This window comes from Myxine glutinosa, chromosome 1, assembly GCF_964187855.1.
Source record: "Myxine glutinosa chromosome 1, kmMyxGlut1.1, whole genome shotgun sequence".
Lineage (NCBI taxonomy): Eukaryota > Metazoa > Chordata > Myxini > Myxiniformes > Myxinidae > Myxine > Myxine glutinosa.
The window spans coordinates 246999523-247015575 of record NC_136261.1 but is presented as its reverse complement, the minus strand read 5'-3'; the positions used below and the strand labels follow the sequence as shown (position 1 = coordinate 247015575).

The 16053-nt window shown below is 44.0% G+C and overlaps 1 protein-coding gene across 2 annotated transcripts; it reads right to left on the bottom strand.

Moving 5' to 3' along the window:
* Positions 1-485: 485 nt before the first annotated feature.
* On the bottom strand, positions 486-10427 carry LOC137436143 (uncharacterized). 2 transcript variants are annotated; one of them, XM_078785797.1, is made up of 6 exons: positions 9553-10427; positions 9349-9435; positions 9087-9180; positions 6329-6469; positions 5642-6196; positions 486-2689 (listed from the first exon to the last, which is right to left on the bottom strand). In XM_078785797.1, the coding sequence occupies exons 1-6, from the start codon at positions 9553-9555 to the stop codon at positions 1764-1766; spliced, it is 1806 nt and encodes a 601-aa protein (XP_078641923.1). In that variant the 5' UTR covers positions 9556-10427; the 3' UTR covers positions 486-1763. The 2 variants fall into 2 exon arrangements, with proteins under 2 accessions (XP_078641923.1, XP_078641927.1); XM_078785801.1 differs by having other exon boundaries at positions 9379-9435.
* Positions 10428-16053: the final 5626 nt, after the last annotated feature.

The following is a 16053-nucleotide window of genomic DNA, read 5'->3' as shown; positions in this document are numbered from 1 at the left end:
CGGCTGAAAATTGAGGATTTCAGAAATTCAAAAAAAGTGGTTGACCTTTGGCCTATGTTGACCTTTTGGCCTACGCTGATCTCAAAAATAGTTGGTGGTTGAATTCAGTTAGCCGATATGTAAATGCTATTCAAATTTCAAGTCAATCAGATGAAAATTGAGGATTTTAGAAATTTGAAAAAAAGTGGTTGACCTTTGGCCTATGCTGAACTTTTCACCTTTCGACCTCAAAAATATATAGGAATTTATCAGACCACGAACTCTACCATTTGGTGGAGTTTCATGAAGATCGGTTCAAAACTAAAACCTGTAGTCAAGTATAAATGAGCGGACAGACAAACACACAAACAAACAAACAAACACACAAACCGGAGTGATCAACAAACTTGAAAAAAATCCCCCCCCCCCCCCACTCCAAGTAATAAACTGCCTCAAATGCAATACCCTCTCCTCTGGCGAGGGTAATAACACAGACAGTGAGTGCATTTGTGCTTTGAGGACATTCCTGTATTGTGGAACCGTTCACAACTTCAAGTTTCATGAAAAACAAAGGCAGGAGTCTTCTTCTGATAAACAATTTTACAACAAGGGTGTTCTCCCAATATCACACACGGCAATGAAACATAGACTACAGCAAAGATTTAGTATACATTGGTGTTCAAACTGCCAAGCAAAGATGCCATCTGAGCAAAACCAAAAGGGGACAAGAAAAACAACTAAATCAGGGAGAAAACAAAATTCCTAAACACTGGTCACAATCAAAAAACTCAAATGGAACTTGGCTGGACACATGGCAAGGACAGACAATAACTACAAACTGGCAACCGAACGAAGACCGTGAAAGAAGCACAATGAGATCCAAGATCAGATTGAGAGATTACGTTCTGTTACCATTTGAGTTTTTGGCATCAGATTTTCAACAATTCTCTATTATGAGAATATGGAGAACCTAATAAATAAATGTTACATTTTTTAAATAAGCTGTCATTTTCTTAAAACTTGAGCAGATTGGGTTAGAATGTTGAGATTCTTGTTGTCTTTTGGCAGCAATTTGCAGTCATTGTTGTGGACATTCTGGTGACAGCCAGCCATATGGCTTTCATCAAGGGGTGTGGGGTGCTGGCTGGTTGTCAGGGGTTCCAGATGGTATTTAGAGGAGTTGTGCTGTATATACCCAAAGGGCTGTACGTTTTCAAGACTGCTTTCTCCTTACTCGTTCACTGAATACCCTGCCTACTGCTGAGGATCGCTTTCAAAGAGGGCACGTACAACCCAGCATGAGTAATGCTATGTGAATTTATCAAACCTTTATCAGCAAAACTTTTCCCGCAGTGAGAGAATTTTTTATGTGAGCACTCCAGCGTGGGTTGCACGACGGAAGTTCAAGCTTCGTTGAGAAATAAAATCCTTGTCACAAATAAAACATTTGTAAGGATGGTATTGTTGGTTGTTGTCTCCATATGCGGGTTTTATGAGGTGGGAGGAAGTTCTCCCAGAATTCAAAATCTCCACCTTTTTCAGTAAAGGATCATTATTCATGAACCAGTTTGTGAAACTTCATTCTCATAGTTTTGTTCCAAGGGCTCGTTTTAGAATTCTCACAGAACCTCTGACACCCTCCACCTGCAGTTTGTTTGTCGTGATATTCCCTGGAATGCTTTTTAAGTACTCAGTTAGGGTTTTCTTGATCATCCGGATTCCCTGTTACTCCGACTATCACTGGTACAATTTCAGGTTTCTTCAATTTCGAAAACCACTTCACATCATTTTTCATATCCTGGTCTTTCAGATTTCAGCTCTCTTCCATCGATCTTCATATGTGATATCAAACTGTCTTTTCGAGAGAAACCTTTAGCACATATCGAGCATTTGTGAGGTCTCTCTCCTGTATGGATCTTCATATGTAATATCAAACTGCCTTTTTGAGAGAAACCTTCATCACATATCGAGCATTTGTGAGGACGCTCTCCTGTATGGATCCTCATATGCAATTTCAAACTGCCTTTTTGAGAGAAGCCTTTATCACAAATGGAGCATTTGTAAGGACGCTCTCCTGTATGGATCCTCATATGTGATTTCAAATCAATGTTTTGAGAGAAACCTTTATCACATATCGAGCATGTGTGAGGTCGCTCTCCTGTATGGATCCTCATATGTGATTTCAAATTGCCTTTATGAGAGAAACCTTTATCACATATCGAGCATGTGTGAGGTCGCTCTCCTGTATGGATCCTCATATGTGATTTCAAACTGCCTTTTTGAGAGAAGCCTTTATCACAAATGGAGCATTTGTGAGGTCGCTCTCCTGTATGGATCCTCATATGTAATTTCAAATCTCTGTTTTGAGAGAAACCTTTATCACAAATCGAGCAAGTGTAAGGACGCTCTCCCGTATGGATCCTCACATGTAATTTCAAATTGCCTTTTTGAGAGAAACCTTTATCACATATCGAGCATGTGTGAGGTTGCTCTCCTGTATGGATCCTCATGTGTAATTTAAAAGCTCTGTTTTGAGAGAAACCTTTATCACAAATGGAGCATTTGTAAGGATGCAAACCTGTATGGATCCTCATATGTAATTTCAAACCGCCTTTTTGAGAGAAACCTTTATCACATATCGAGCATGTGTGCGGTCGCTCTCCTGTATGGATCCTCATATGTAATTTCAAATCTCTGTTTTGAGAGAAACCTTTATCACACATCGAGCATGTGTGAGGTCGCTCTCCTGTATGGATCCTCATATGATCCTCATACCAACCTCATCTCCATCTCCATCTCATCTGCTCCATCATTTGAACACCTGGCTTTAAAACTCTCTGGTCACACGCAGTCAGTCATGGCTGTCGTCTACCGCCCTCCCAAACCACACCCATCATTCCTGTCTGACTTCTCCTACTTTCTGACCCAGCTATGTTCCCTCTCCCCCTCAATCCTCCTCCTTGGTGATTTCAATATCCACATGGACTCCACTGACTCCACAATAACCACTGACTTCACTGATTTACTCACCTGCTTTAACCTCACTCAACATGTCGACTTTCCTACCCATATCCGTGGTCACATTTTGGACCTTGTCTGCTCCACTGGATTAAATTTGCACCATCTCTATGGCTCCGACCTCACCCTCTCTGACCACTTAGCCATCACTCTGACCATCAACATCCCCGCCCCAACACCAAGGCATTATCGCACAATCAACTTCCGTAAGCTAAACGCTCTTTCACCTACCTCATTCTCATCCACCCTCTCTGAAAAAATGTCCACTTCTCCCTTCATTGACCTCCACACCCCTTCCGACCTCACTGACTACTACAACCACACTCTCTCCTCCTGCCTTGACCAGCTTGCGCCTGTAAAAACCAAAACAGTTTCTTTCACCCATTCTGCTCCCTGGTTTACCCCTGAACTCCACCTGATGAAAACTCGTGCTCGCCAACTTGAAAGACTCCGCAATAAAACGGGTCTCACAGTTCACTCCCAAGCCTACAAGGACCACATACAACACTACAAAGATGCCCTCTCCCGCGCCCGCTCTGCCTACTACTCTCAAATTATCCACTCTGGCTCCGGAAACCCAAAAGCACTCTTCTCGACAATAAACAAACTCCTCCGCCCCCTGAACACCACCACCCAGTCATTCACAGTAGACAACTGCATCTCCTTCCTCTCTTTCTTCCAACGCAAAATTGACAACATCTACAACAGCTTGACCACCGCCGCACCCGCTCCCCCTCCAACCACCTGCCCCCCCTTGTCCTGCCATCCCCTGTCTCGGTTCTCCCCAATCTCTCCTACTGACCTCTCTGAACTCCTCATAGGAATGAAAACTGCCACCTGCACTCTTGACCCCATCCCCTCCAGCTTTGTCAAAGCCTCCCTCCCTGCTCTCTCTCCACTTATCATTGCAACAATAAACTCCTCCCTGTCTACAGGCATCGTCCCACCTTCCCTCAAAATTGCTGCTGTTACCCCCATTCTAAAAAAACCTGGTCTAAACCCTGACACCCTAAACAACTTCAGACCCATCTCCAACCTACCCTTTCTGTCAAAAGTTTTGGAACGCGCTGTAGCCACTCAACTCAAACATCATCTCTCTGCCAATAACTTGTATGAAACATTCCAATCCGGATTCCGCTCCAACCACAGTACTGAAACTGCTCTCCTCAAAATCACCAACGACCTTCTCCTCTCCTCTGACGCTGGCAACCTCAACATTCTCGTCCTCCTCGACCTCAGCGCTGCCTTTGACACCATCGATCACACTATCCTCCTCACCCGACTTGAATCCACCTTTAACGTCACCGGCACTGCCCTCTCTTGGATTAAATCATACCTCTCTGACAGATGCCAGTTCATCTCCATCAATAACTGCAAATCCCCCACTGCTCCCCTCCCCCAAGGTGTCCCCCAAGGTTCAGTTCTTGGCCCCCTCCTCTTCATCCTTTACCTGTCCCCGCTCGGTCACTTAATCCGCCGTCATGGTCTCCAATTCCACTGCTTCGCCGATGACATCCAGCTTTTCATCTCCACCAAGTCCGTCTCCACCGACACCCACTCTATCCTGACAAACTGCATCACTGAAATAAAATCCTGGCTTCAAATCAACTTCCTCAAGCTTAACTGTGATAAATCTGAAATAATCATCATTGGCCCAAAAACGCTCACAAAATCCACCCATAACTTTGCCCTCAACATCGACGGTATCCCAGTATCCACCTCCCCTCACATCCGGAATCTTGGCGTCATCTTTGACCAAACCCTTTCCTTCGACAAATACACTAAACAGATCACAAAGTCAGCCTTCTTTCACCTGAAAAACATTGCCCGTCTCCGCTCATCCCTCTCCTCCACGGCTGCAGAAACCCTCATCCACGCCTTCATCACCTCCCGTCTGGACTACTGCAATAGCCTCCTCTATGGTTCACCCTCAAAAATCACCAATAAACTCCAATACATTCAGAACTCCGCTGCCCGTCTACTCACCCATTCCCGGACCCGTGACCACATCACCCCCGTCCTTTACAAGCTTCACTGGCTCCCCATCCCCCAGAGAATCCAGTACAAAATCCTCCTCTTGACATACAAAGCCCTCCATAACCTGGCCCCATCCTACCTGGCTGACCTCCTCTCCAGACACACTCCCACCCGCAACCTCCGCTCTGCTGGTACCAACCTCCTGACCCCCTCCATCCGGACCAAATTCAGATCCTGGGGGGACAGGGCCTTCTCCATCGCTGCTCCCACCCTCTGGAACTCACTACCTCACACCATCAGAGACTCCTCCTCACTCACCACATTCAAAACATCACTAAAGACCCACCTGTTCAACGCTGCATTCAACATTCAACCCACAGCATTTAACCCCTGACTATCTCTTCTCCTTCTCCCTCCTTTTGCTTTAAATATTTCCCTATTGATTCTTGTCTTGTCTTTTTGATTCTTGTCTTATATATATGCCGTATATCGCTGCTGTTTGTTTTCTTGATTCTTGTCTTTTTGCAATTGTTGTTTTCATGTATTGTTATGCATTATGTTTTCCACTCTGTCAAAGCGCCTTTGGGCTTCTGGAAAAGCGCTATACAAAATAAATGAATTATTATTATTATTATATGTAATTTCAAATCTCTGTTTTGAGAGAAACCTTTATCACAAATGGAGCATTTGTAAGGATGCAAACCTGTATGGATCCTCATATGTAATTTCAAACCGCCTTTTTGAGAGAAACCTTTATCACATATCGAGCATGTGTGATGGCGATCTCCTGTATGGATCCTCAAATGTAATTTCAATTCGTGTTTTTCAGAGAAACCTTGATCACATATCAAGCATTTGTGTGGACGCTCTCCTGTGTGGATCTTCATATGCCTTTTCAAACTGCTCTTACAAGAGAAATCTTTATCACAGATGGAGCACTTGTGGGGGCGTTTTCCAGTGTGTATCGTCCTGTGCATTTTCATGTTACTCGTTGAAGCAAAATCCATTCTGCACACATTACACTTACAAAAGATTCGCTTTTTTTGACGCTTATTGTGTTTGTTTAATTTAACACTAACATTTGTGTTGCGAGGCCAAGACATGCACTTGTATTTTATAGAAAGGGAGTCTTGATTTCGTGATTTTCTTTTCAAAAAAGGCTTCTTCCTCACTGTCAAGCTGCGACTGGACCTTATTTGTCCCAAATTTCTTCTGGTTTGTTCTACAGAAACAAAGAACACATTTCCTTTTTTTTTTGTCAAAATCAAAATGCAAAATATTTAACACTTCTCCGAAAATTATATATTTTCTCAACACAAAATATTGTCTGTTAATTTTTTACGTTTCCACTCACCAGTTGCAAAACAGGATTCACTTCCAATTGTCATGTGAATACCATCTGATCCTTCCTTTGCAGAAGCACATTTTGAATCTTGTGTGACAGATAAATCGTTGTTGTGTTGTCTGCCTTCTACATTTACAGAATAGACATCACCTGTGTACAAGTCAGGGTCAGTCTTTTGCAGGGAAATGAGATGGAGAACCATCTTGAGAGTTCATAGAACATGTTACTTCATGGAATGTATACTTCAATTTTAATGTAATAATGAAGTTTGAGATTGGTTAAAAGAAAAATTCCGGATATTAAGCGCAATTGAAGTCGTCTTCTACGCAACCCTATTTCACATGTTCAAGTACTGCTAAACTGGAGGTTCGTGGAACGAACAAGCAGGCCATTTGTGTTCAGCAGGGTTAAAGTATTTAATTCAATTTAAATAAAATAAAGATTGAAAAAATTAACTCCACTCTACTCTGAAGACTGAACTCTCAAACCTGTCTCCCTCCTCCAAGTCCTGGTGGCATCTGGTCAAATCTGTTTCTGCTGTTTGTTCCCCTTCCATGCCCTCCCTTACCTCATACGGCCACACACCTGACTTTGCACCTGAAAAAGCTGAATGCCTCAACTCCGTGTTTGCCTCAAAATGTTGTGTCCCAAACCCATCGCTCTCTGTGCCCACCTTAACCAGTCATACCCAGCTGGTCCCAGACTCTGTGCCCTTCTCTCCCAACAAGGCGGAGAAGTTTATCAATTCTCGACTCTAATTCCGCAACTGGCCCAGACAGCATCAGCTCACGGGTCCCCAAATCCTGCTCTGCCGTGCTATCACACTCTCTCTCTCTGGTCTCTTCACCCTCTCTTTTACTCAAGGTCATCTGCCATCTGCTTGGAAATCAGCCAACGTTACCGCTTTACAAAAAAAAGGTGCAAAGAGATCCCTGCAACTGCAGACCAATGAGCCTACTCCCTATAATCAGCAAGGTCATGGAATCCATCATCGCTTCTGATAATAAATAAATCCTTCCTAGTCTCCAAAGGCTTGATCTGTGATCATCATTTTGGATTAAGACCAGGCCACTCCAGTTTGGACATGCTGCTTCTGCTGTCTCAACAATGGATTGAGGCCTCAATGCTGAACAGGAAATCAGAGCCGTCTCCCTTGACATATGTCGTGCCTTTGATACGTTCGGTCACCCTGTTCTGCTCACCAAACACTCCTCTTATGGTATCCAAGGAAATCTTCACCCATGGCTTGTGGAGTTCCTCTCCAGTCGTAGTAAACGTGTGGCCCTGAATGTAATTCTGTCATCTCCCCTTCCTGTTAAGGCTGGAGTTCCTCGAAGCAGTGTTCTGGGCCCTGTGCTTTTTCTGGTATTCATTAATGAGCTGTGCAACTCTCTGAAATATCCTCTCTATCTTCTTGCTGATGACTCCACCCTCTGCTGCTACTTATCTCAACGCTGAGATCGACAGGCAGCAGCCTCTTAACTCTCTGCAGACGGGATAAAATCACAAACTGGTCAAAAAAGTGGAACATGTCATTCAATCCTGAAAATCTCACACCCTCACAATTTCTTTTTGTAAAGACCATCTGGAAAACCCGCTGTCACTCAAGCTTTTGGGTCGCACTATCTGCCATGATCTTTCCTGGGAAAACCACATTTCCAAGCTGGCCTCCAAAGGCAGTCGCCGACTGGGCATCCTCCGTCGTGTGAAGTTCTTTATTGTCACGACTGAGCTTCTCACCATAAACAAGGCTTTCATCCACAACTTGATGGAGTACTGCTCTCCCCTCTGGGCTGGTGCTCCTGCCTCACCCCTCACTCACCTTCATGCTGTAGAAACCAAATCTTTTAGAATCATTGGCATCTCCCTTGATGAAGCTGATTCTGAGGGCCTTTCACTCTCTCTGCAGGCAGGTCGGTAGTCTTTCTGTATTCTACTGATTCCTCTCTGGCCAAGCTCCTAAAAAAAAATCGTTTGTGGTTGAATTCAGTCAGACGATATAAAAATCTTGTTCAAATTTGAAGTCAATCGGATGAAAATTGGGGATTTTATTAATTTGAAAAAGTGGTTGACCTTTGGCCTATGTTGGCCTACGCTAATCTCAAAAATAGTTAGTGGTTGAATTCAGTAAGCTGATATGTAAATCCTAATCAAATTTCAAGTCAAACGGATGAAAATTGAGGATTTTAGAAATTTGAAAAGAAGGTCGACTTTTGGCCTATGTTGACCTTTTGGCCGACGCCGATCTCAAAAATTGTTGGTGGTTGAATTCAGTTAGCCGATATGAAAATCACGTTCAAATTCCAAGTCAATTGGATGAAAATTGAGGATTTTAGAAATTTGAAATTGTTGTTGACGTTTTGGCCGAAGCTGATCTCAAAAATAGTTCGTGGTTGTATTCAGTTAACCGACATATAAATCCTCTTCAAATTTCAAGTCAATCAGATGAAAGTTGAGGATTTTAGGAAAAATCTTTTAAAAGTGGTTGACCTTTGGCCTATGTTGACCTGAAAAATATATAGGAGTTTGTCAGACCACGAACTCTACCATTTGGTGAAGTTTTGTGAAGTTCGGTTAAAAACTGTAACCTGTCGGCAAGTATAAGTGAGCGGACACACAAACACACAAACACACAAACCGGAGTGATCAACAAACTTGCAAAAAAAAAAAAAAAAAAAAAAAAAAAAAAAAAAAAAAAGCCCGAGTAACAAACGTGTTATTATGTAGAAGTGTAGATTATTAACTTTTTACATCCCGATTTACACACCTGTTACGGATCGTTGTGCAGGTCTGACCCCATCCTCTTCGCACCAACACTCGTTTAAAGGTATATCAGTGTTTTGCACGAACCGGACCAGAACCTTCAAAGTTATGAAACAATTAGAACACTCATTTTCAAAGACGTTTCGGCATGCTCAAAGTGCAAAATGGAACATCCTTCTCAAAATGTAACCACGCTGGTCATAAAAACACTTTTCAAAGAAAATCAAAATATATTTATCATCAATCGCTAGTCTCGTGAAAACGACCTGAGGGCTGGAAGGTGAGGCAGCATCTACCTCTGGCAAGGGATAGGTGTCCGTTTCGACCTCGAATGGATCACTGTTATCCAAGGCCTAAAAGAAGCACAAACACCAGAAGATGGATTACCGCACGTGGACCCAGTCTCATCACGGATAAACATACCAATGGCAATACTGTATCTATACTTCGTAACGACAGCACGTACGTACCATGGGCCTGCGCACAAACGATCACACACCACGTGGCAATTAAAAGTACACCAAGCGCTGTAAACACGACATCGGATCGAAACGAGGGCGAAGAGGACGCTCACCTCGCAATTTCAAGGAAAATACATAAAAGAGAAACCAATATGAGGTTAACCGCACAGGACTGTTCGCACCTATGTGACGAATCTGGAGATTGGAATAAAAACACCTTCTTTGAACGTTAAGGTATGCTTTAACCCAAAATATTTTTCGGGCGGTGTATAGCAAAATGAAGCGCTACCTCGCATGCTCCCGGAAGTTACATTTTTTATGAAAACTGCTTGAAAATCGAAATGCCGGTGGGTGGTCACTGGTCAGCTTTCCTAATAATGACGTCGTTGTGGGTGGAGTCAGGCCAGCTGGCCAACCAATGGGCGGAAAGACAGACACATGTGGACAGAAACTTCCGCTGCTTTGATATTTTCAAACACAATTGCTTGTTTTAGAACGTTAACTGTTCTTGTTTAAAATGAAACTTATTTGTAAATGCTATAACATTCACATTACGTGTCGATAATAACGATTATATCGTCCTGCCAGTCTTCGGTGCCGTGCCCGGCTGCTATCACCCACTCATTGTGTGTATGTCTGTGCTTGGCTGTGCCTTCACCTCGAAAACATAGGCTTTATCCCAGTGACTTTTGTGCGTTAAATAAATTAATGTGCCCATGTGATTTGCTCGTACATAGACATTCCTGCGTGTGCTCGTACTTAGACATGCCTGCGTGTGCTCGTACATAGACATGCCTGCGTAGACATGCCTGCGTGTGCTCGTACATAGACATGCCTGCGTGTGCTCGTACATAGACATGCCTGCGGGCGCCATCTTGTAAAAAGCTCGCACATCTCTATCTCTGAAACCGCTCCATGGAAAAAATTGAGACCTGGCTCCAGGGTCGGCGTCATGGGGGGGGGGGGGGGGGCGCATTCGCGGGCCATTCCCCCCAAATGAGTTATTGTGCCCCCCCCCCTACCCGCAGGCCAAGCCTTTGGCGCCAAACTTTGTGTTTTATTAATTAATTTATATTTATCTATCTATAATTCCAGTAATCTCTGTCTGTACGTTTGTACGTTTGTACGTCTGTTTGTCTGTGACCGCTGTTTCTCGACAACCACGGGTCCGATATACTTTTAACTTGCCAGGTATATTGCTGGGGACCCGAGGATGTGCCTTTTCAAGGTTTCATATTAATCGGACAATTACTTACCGAGCTATGTCCAAAAAACGATTCAACCAATCAGAGAGCAGCGAACGATCGCGTGTGCCGAACGTGGCGGGCACACTCTGCCTCGGATGGCACATTTGAGAGCGTATTCATTTATTTCACGTTTGCAAACTATGTTGGCGTTAAACTATGTTTTACAACTAATAAAAACGAATTTGCGATTCATTCGCTTTCCTGCGCGTTTGTGTACGCGATGGCGATTTCTTTACCAAACTCCGGAAGCCGTTCGCTTTGGACCGAACCATTGCATGTAAATAGAGGGGGGGGGATTGTCACCACTCGCAAGCCGTTCGCTTTGGACCAAACCATTTCATGTAAATAGAGGGGGGGGATATAATTTTAGATATAGATATAGTACGGGCATGCCCTAGTCATATTAAAAGTGAAAAATTTTCGCTAAATTAAATGAAATAAAAACAAAAATAAGAAAAGAAAAAAACACACCCTGTTGGTCATATTTGCATCAGGTCACATTTGAGGAAGTAGTTTGCTCATTGACGAGGAGTTTAATAAGGTGTGGGACATGGCCATGGCTGCCAGCGCATCAGAGACCCGCGATCCCCAAACGGAGACGCAAAGCGAACACAAATATGGATGAGTATGTCGTTATGGGAACTACAGGACACAGAGATGATGACGAAAAAACAGAACTTCAGAGACTGCACCACAACACTATTGATTCAGAACTTGGAGAGATGGATCACAGATTCAGCGAGCGGAGCTCACCCTTTGCTAGTGCACTTGTTGCACTGAATCCAGAAAGTGATACATTTCTTGATGTAAAAGCTGTGAAGCATATTATGGACCTGTCACGATCGCCTATAATTGAGACAGAGACAGAGTACGAAGTTGCTAAACAGTTTTTCAGCTCACAAAAACAATCACAGCCAATCGATGAGGATTGGACGACACAGCACATCCTCTCAAAGTACCACACACATCTGATCGGAATGCCCAGTGTACTGACTGCTTTCAAATATGCCTCAACATTTGGCGCCTCCACAGCAATGTGCGAGAATTCATTCTCGTGAAATAGTTAGAGTGTGAAAGACAGAGAGGTGGCTTGCACGTAGGCTATATGTTGTGCAGTGTGTGTGTGTGTGTGTGTGTGTGTGTGTGTGTGTGTGTGTGTGTGTGTGTGTGTGTGTGTGTGTGTGTGTGTGTGTGTGTAAGAGAGAGACCTTGCAGCATGTTTTTAAATTGTAACTGGGTTGGTGTGTTGATTGTTGACGGCAAACTCTTATTATTAAGCATTTACATCATAGATTGAGTTCTCGAACGGGAGTTTGTGCCCCCCCCCCCCCCCGTTACCCTAATACCCCCCGATTAGATTTGTTCTGACGCCGACTCTGCCTGGCTCATTGTCAATTACTCCCCATGGGGAATAAGATATTGTTGCGGATATGGGATTTGCATCCATCCATATCCGCTTGTAAATATTCCCCTATTTCCTCAATACTTCCCAACTCTCCCCAATCCCCCATTCCCTAGTCCCATTTTCTGTAAACAACACTCTGTAGACCCGACCTCCCCCTACTTCCCCCATTAAATGTCGCATCCAGGTCCACCGCATCTCATGTAGACAACTATCGGACATCTTGCTAGTTATTCTTAGTCTATGTCAGTTAAGGATTCGTTTCCATTAATTCTGACCCTTCGTTGCACCAGAATGTGATTGTATGGCACCGTTAGGAAGTTTAGGACCTCCCAATACCTCCCCGCAGCTCTTCCTCACAGTTCTCTTCAGCAGCAACAACAACAACAACAACAACGAGCGCAGGGAGTGCGCGTCCTCACTCCGGCTTGGTTGGTAGGAGTGGTGGAAGGACACCAGGCCTTCCCAAGGAGCCGCCATCGGACATGTGCTCGACGGGGTTACCAAACAGGGGCAGGACATGGCTCCCTGTCGGCTCCTCGTCAAGGGCGGAGCCCGGTAACCCCCGCACCCAATGGAAGCGGCGGACCGGCCCCAGTTGGGGCGGAACCAACAAGCCGAGGGCGTGTCACTCCCCGTTGAGCATGCGCAGTAGAGAGAGAGAGGTGACGTCAGATGCGCGCTGAGCTTGAAGCAAGAAAGACGTACCCTCCGAGCGCTGTGAGACCTCTGCCGTTCAGTGAGACCTCCCTGCATCTTTGGACTGTGCTTTATCCTGTCCCCGAGCCAAGGTGCACCTTGTGCCATCGATCTACCTGTCCATTCCTGCCATCAACCCCTGTGTGAGTCTGCCTTGTCCGTTTGTCCGTGGTCTGTCTGGGCATAAATAAGCCTGTATTTAAGTGCCCATCTCTTCTGTGTTCTTTACCTCACTCTACCTTGTAATCTACCACTTTTCTCCACCACTGTAATTACACCCTCCTCCGGAGGTCTTGAGAACTGTACCCCCTTGCGTCGTTTCATCTTTCCCAGTCGTCGTGTCTTTTCTATCATTGATTTAGCATAGCGCGATTTGGCCAACGTTATAATCGGGTGTAGCTTGTTAATGGTTCGAACTACGGGTTACTAAACCCGCTCGGTAACCTAAAATCGTAGCTCGAACGGCCGTCTCTTCCCTGTCTCACGACCGAGCGTTGCACTCAGGTCCCGGGAAGGCCCATTCCGACTTTCTGGCCCGAATACCCTGGCGGCGCTGCGGGCGGGAGAGAGCGTTGGGACAACCAGGAACGGAGTGGTTAGTAGAAGGAACGGCGGGTTGATCTCCGCAGGGCAACGAGGGAAGCCCTCTCCGTTTCCGTAACAATATGTTAACGATGATGTCATCGGTGCCTTCGTTATGACGTCATTATTCGACAAGTACAACACTTATCCGATCATTATTTTAGAAATTTCAGCAACTGTTGGTCTGATGGACACGAAATTTTCACCATCGGAGCGCCTCCTCGTTGAGAACATTTTAATGATAATCATGACGTCATATGTCATGTGATACAGGCGCCATCTTGGTAAAACCGAAAAATGTTGCACCTCTATATCTCCAAAACCGCTGTATGGAAAAAATTGAAACATGGCTCATTGTAAATAACTCCATATGGGGAATAGGTGTTAACGATGACGTCATTGGTGCCATAATTATGACGTCATAATTCGACAGGGACAACGCTTAGTCTGATCAGTTTGAAATGTATTGAGTGTGATCTATGCAATAATTATATGAGAGAATATCAATTTATAATGTCATCGCTCACGTGGTCTGGCGGCCATATTGGATCAAAGAAAAAAATATGTTTTGACCTTCTGGAGTCGACAAGCCGAATTTATCGGCTCTAACCGCATTCAAATGCATTCAAATTCTAATACAGTAGACTCCAGAGGGAACAAGTTGACAAGTTGACTGCGCATGGTAAGTATTCTATGAATACCATCTCGTTCCCCTGAAAGAGTTTCCATCTCCAATGTTGTCTCTGATAGTTTCTTCAAATTCCCACTGTCTGATCAGTTTTAACATACTGAGAACCTTCAGATATGCTAATAACATTGGAATCAGTATCGAAATCGGAGGTCAACGTGCAATGTTTGTCTATGTAAACCACAATTTGGATCAAGGTGGGTTATGAGTGCGACGACACTGGCAAAATCGAAAATCGACACTTTAGGGCTTTTTTCAGCACTTTGTGATTGGCAAAAGAAAAGAAAAATATCAAAATATTTTCCCATTCAAATTGTACCATGGTTTTCAGAAGAAAAAAATTGCGTTTAGGTTCCTCTTTATCCGAGGCCCAGCACAATTTGTGATGCAATGCCCGTCCGCACAAAGCTGGCAGAGAGCTATTTCGCCGAGTCAACAATGAAACCCAGGCAAGACGGCTCAAAAGTAAGTGCGCTAGCTGGGCACCATCTTGTCGGACCATTGCAACCAGGTGCATGCACATTTATGTACTTGAAACACAAACCTGAAAGCAATCGTCTGATATTCATCATACACAAGTAGCCAGGAAATCAGCTCAGTAACATGTGATGTCCCTCTGTACCGACCTCGTCCTCATATCCCCTCTCCATTCCTTCCATCTTTATTTTGTTTTAAACGAGCATCAATCTCAATAGACCAATACTGCAGAAATGCACTAATTGGCAGAAGTCTGACACGTGTGAAAATGATAATTTTAACCCTTTTCCTTCTCTTTCCCCAGTGAAGAATATGCATGAGAGCAACGACTTGTCCGATATAGTACCAGTACCTACAATTTGTTTGCTTATTTTTTTCTTTCTTTTTGGGGGGGGGGGGGCGGCCTTAAATTACCATTCAAAACAGGTAGACTGTTTCTTTTCTTTTTTTAAATCGCATTCTTTAATCGCACTGTTAAATTGCCGTTCTTTCAGTTTATTATTAAGAGAAGAAGGTTAACAGGTGAGCTATATTTAAAATAACCCAAACAAGGGTAATGGTCAGACTTTGATTGAAGGTATTTCATCAATGCATTATCTCAGTTTTTTTTTTGTATACAACATCGAGGCTCATGTAAGAGCTAACATCAATCACAAAAAAGACGAACTGACACATAAAACGAGATAAAGGGAGCAGGAGACAAGATGGGGAGAGAGAGGGAAGCACACAAGTACAACATTTGAAACCAGGGACATCGGGAGATCTGTGGGAGGGAGAGGGCTTGGGGGGAGGAGGCACGGGAATGGGGGGGGGGCGGAAGGGGTGGGAGAGGTATAAAACACATGGACACTGCTAGGACTTCCAGGAAAGAATTTTGATTTTTCAGGAAAGAAATTTTTTTGGATTTGTAAAAGAACAAGTTTTAATTAAAACAAAAGCCGCGTCGAAATATTTCATCGTGACGATTGTCATCAAATGGACGAATTTTTAATATATCTCGGCATTTTCCCGTCTGTTATTTCAGGCGGTGTATGACTGACCATGCCGCGATTGTAAAAAAATATATCTCGGCAATTTCCCGAATTTCGGATTTTCTTCCCGTTTTTTTTCAACCGAGTCTAAAACTATGTTAGCGACTGTGAAAAATGAAATGATATATCGAATTTGATTTGAAAGAAAACTGTGCGAGAGGAAGACACCACGGGCCTACAAAACAGGCCTCAAAGCTATGCGAGTTAATAAAATGGTGGATATTTGTTTATATGAAGCCACTCCCAGAATGGTTGGAGCTATGGTTCCCAGAATGGGTGGAGCTTTGAGATTTTGTCTTCTCTGCAAGAACAAGAAGAAGAAGAAGAAGAAAAAGAAGAAGGACAAGAACAACAACAGAGGGCACTCTGTGAGCAGCGTCTGCG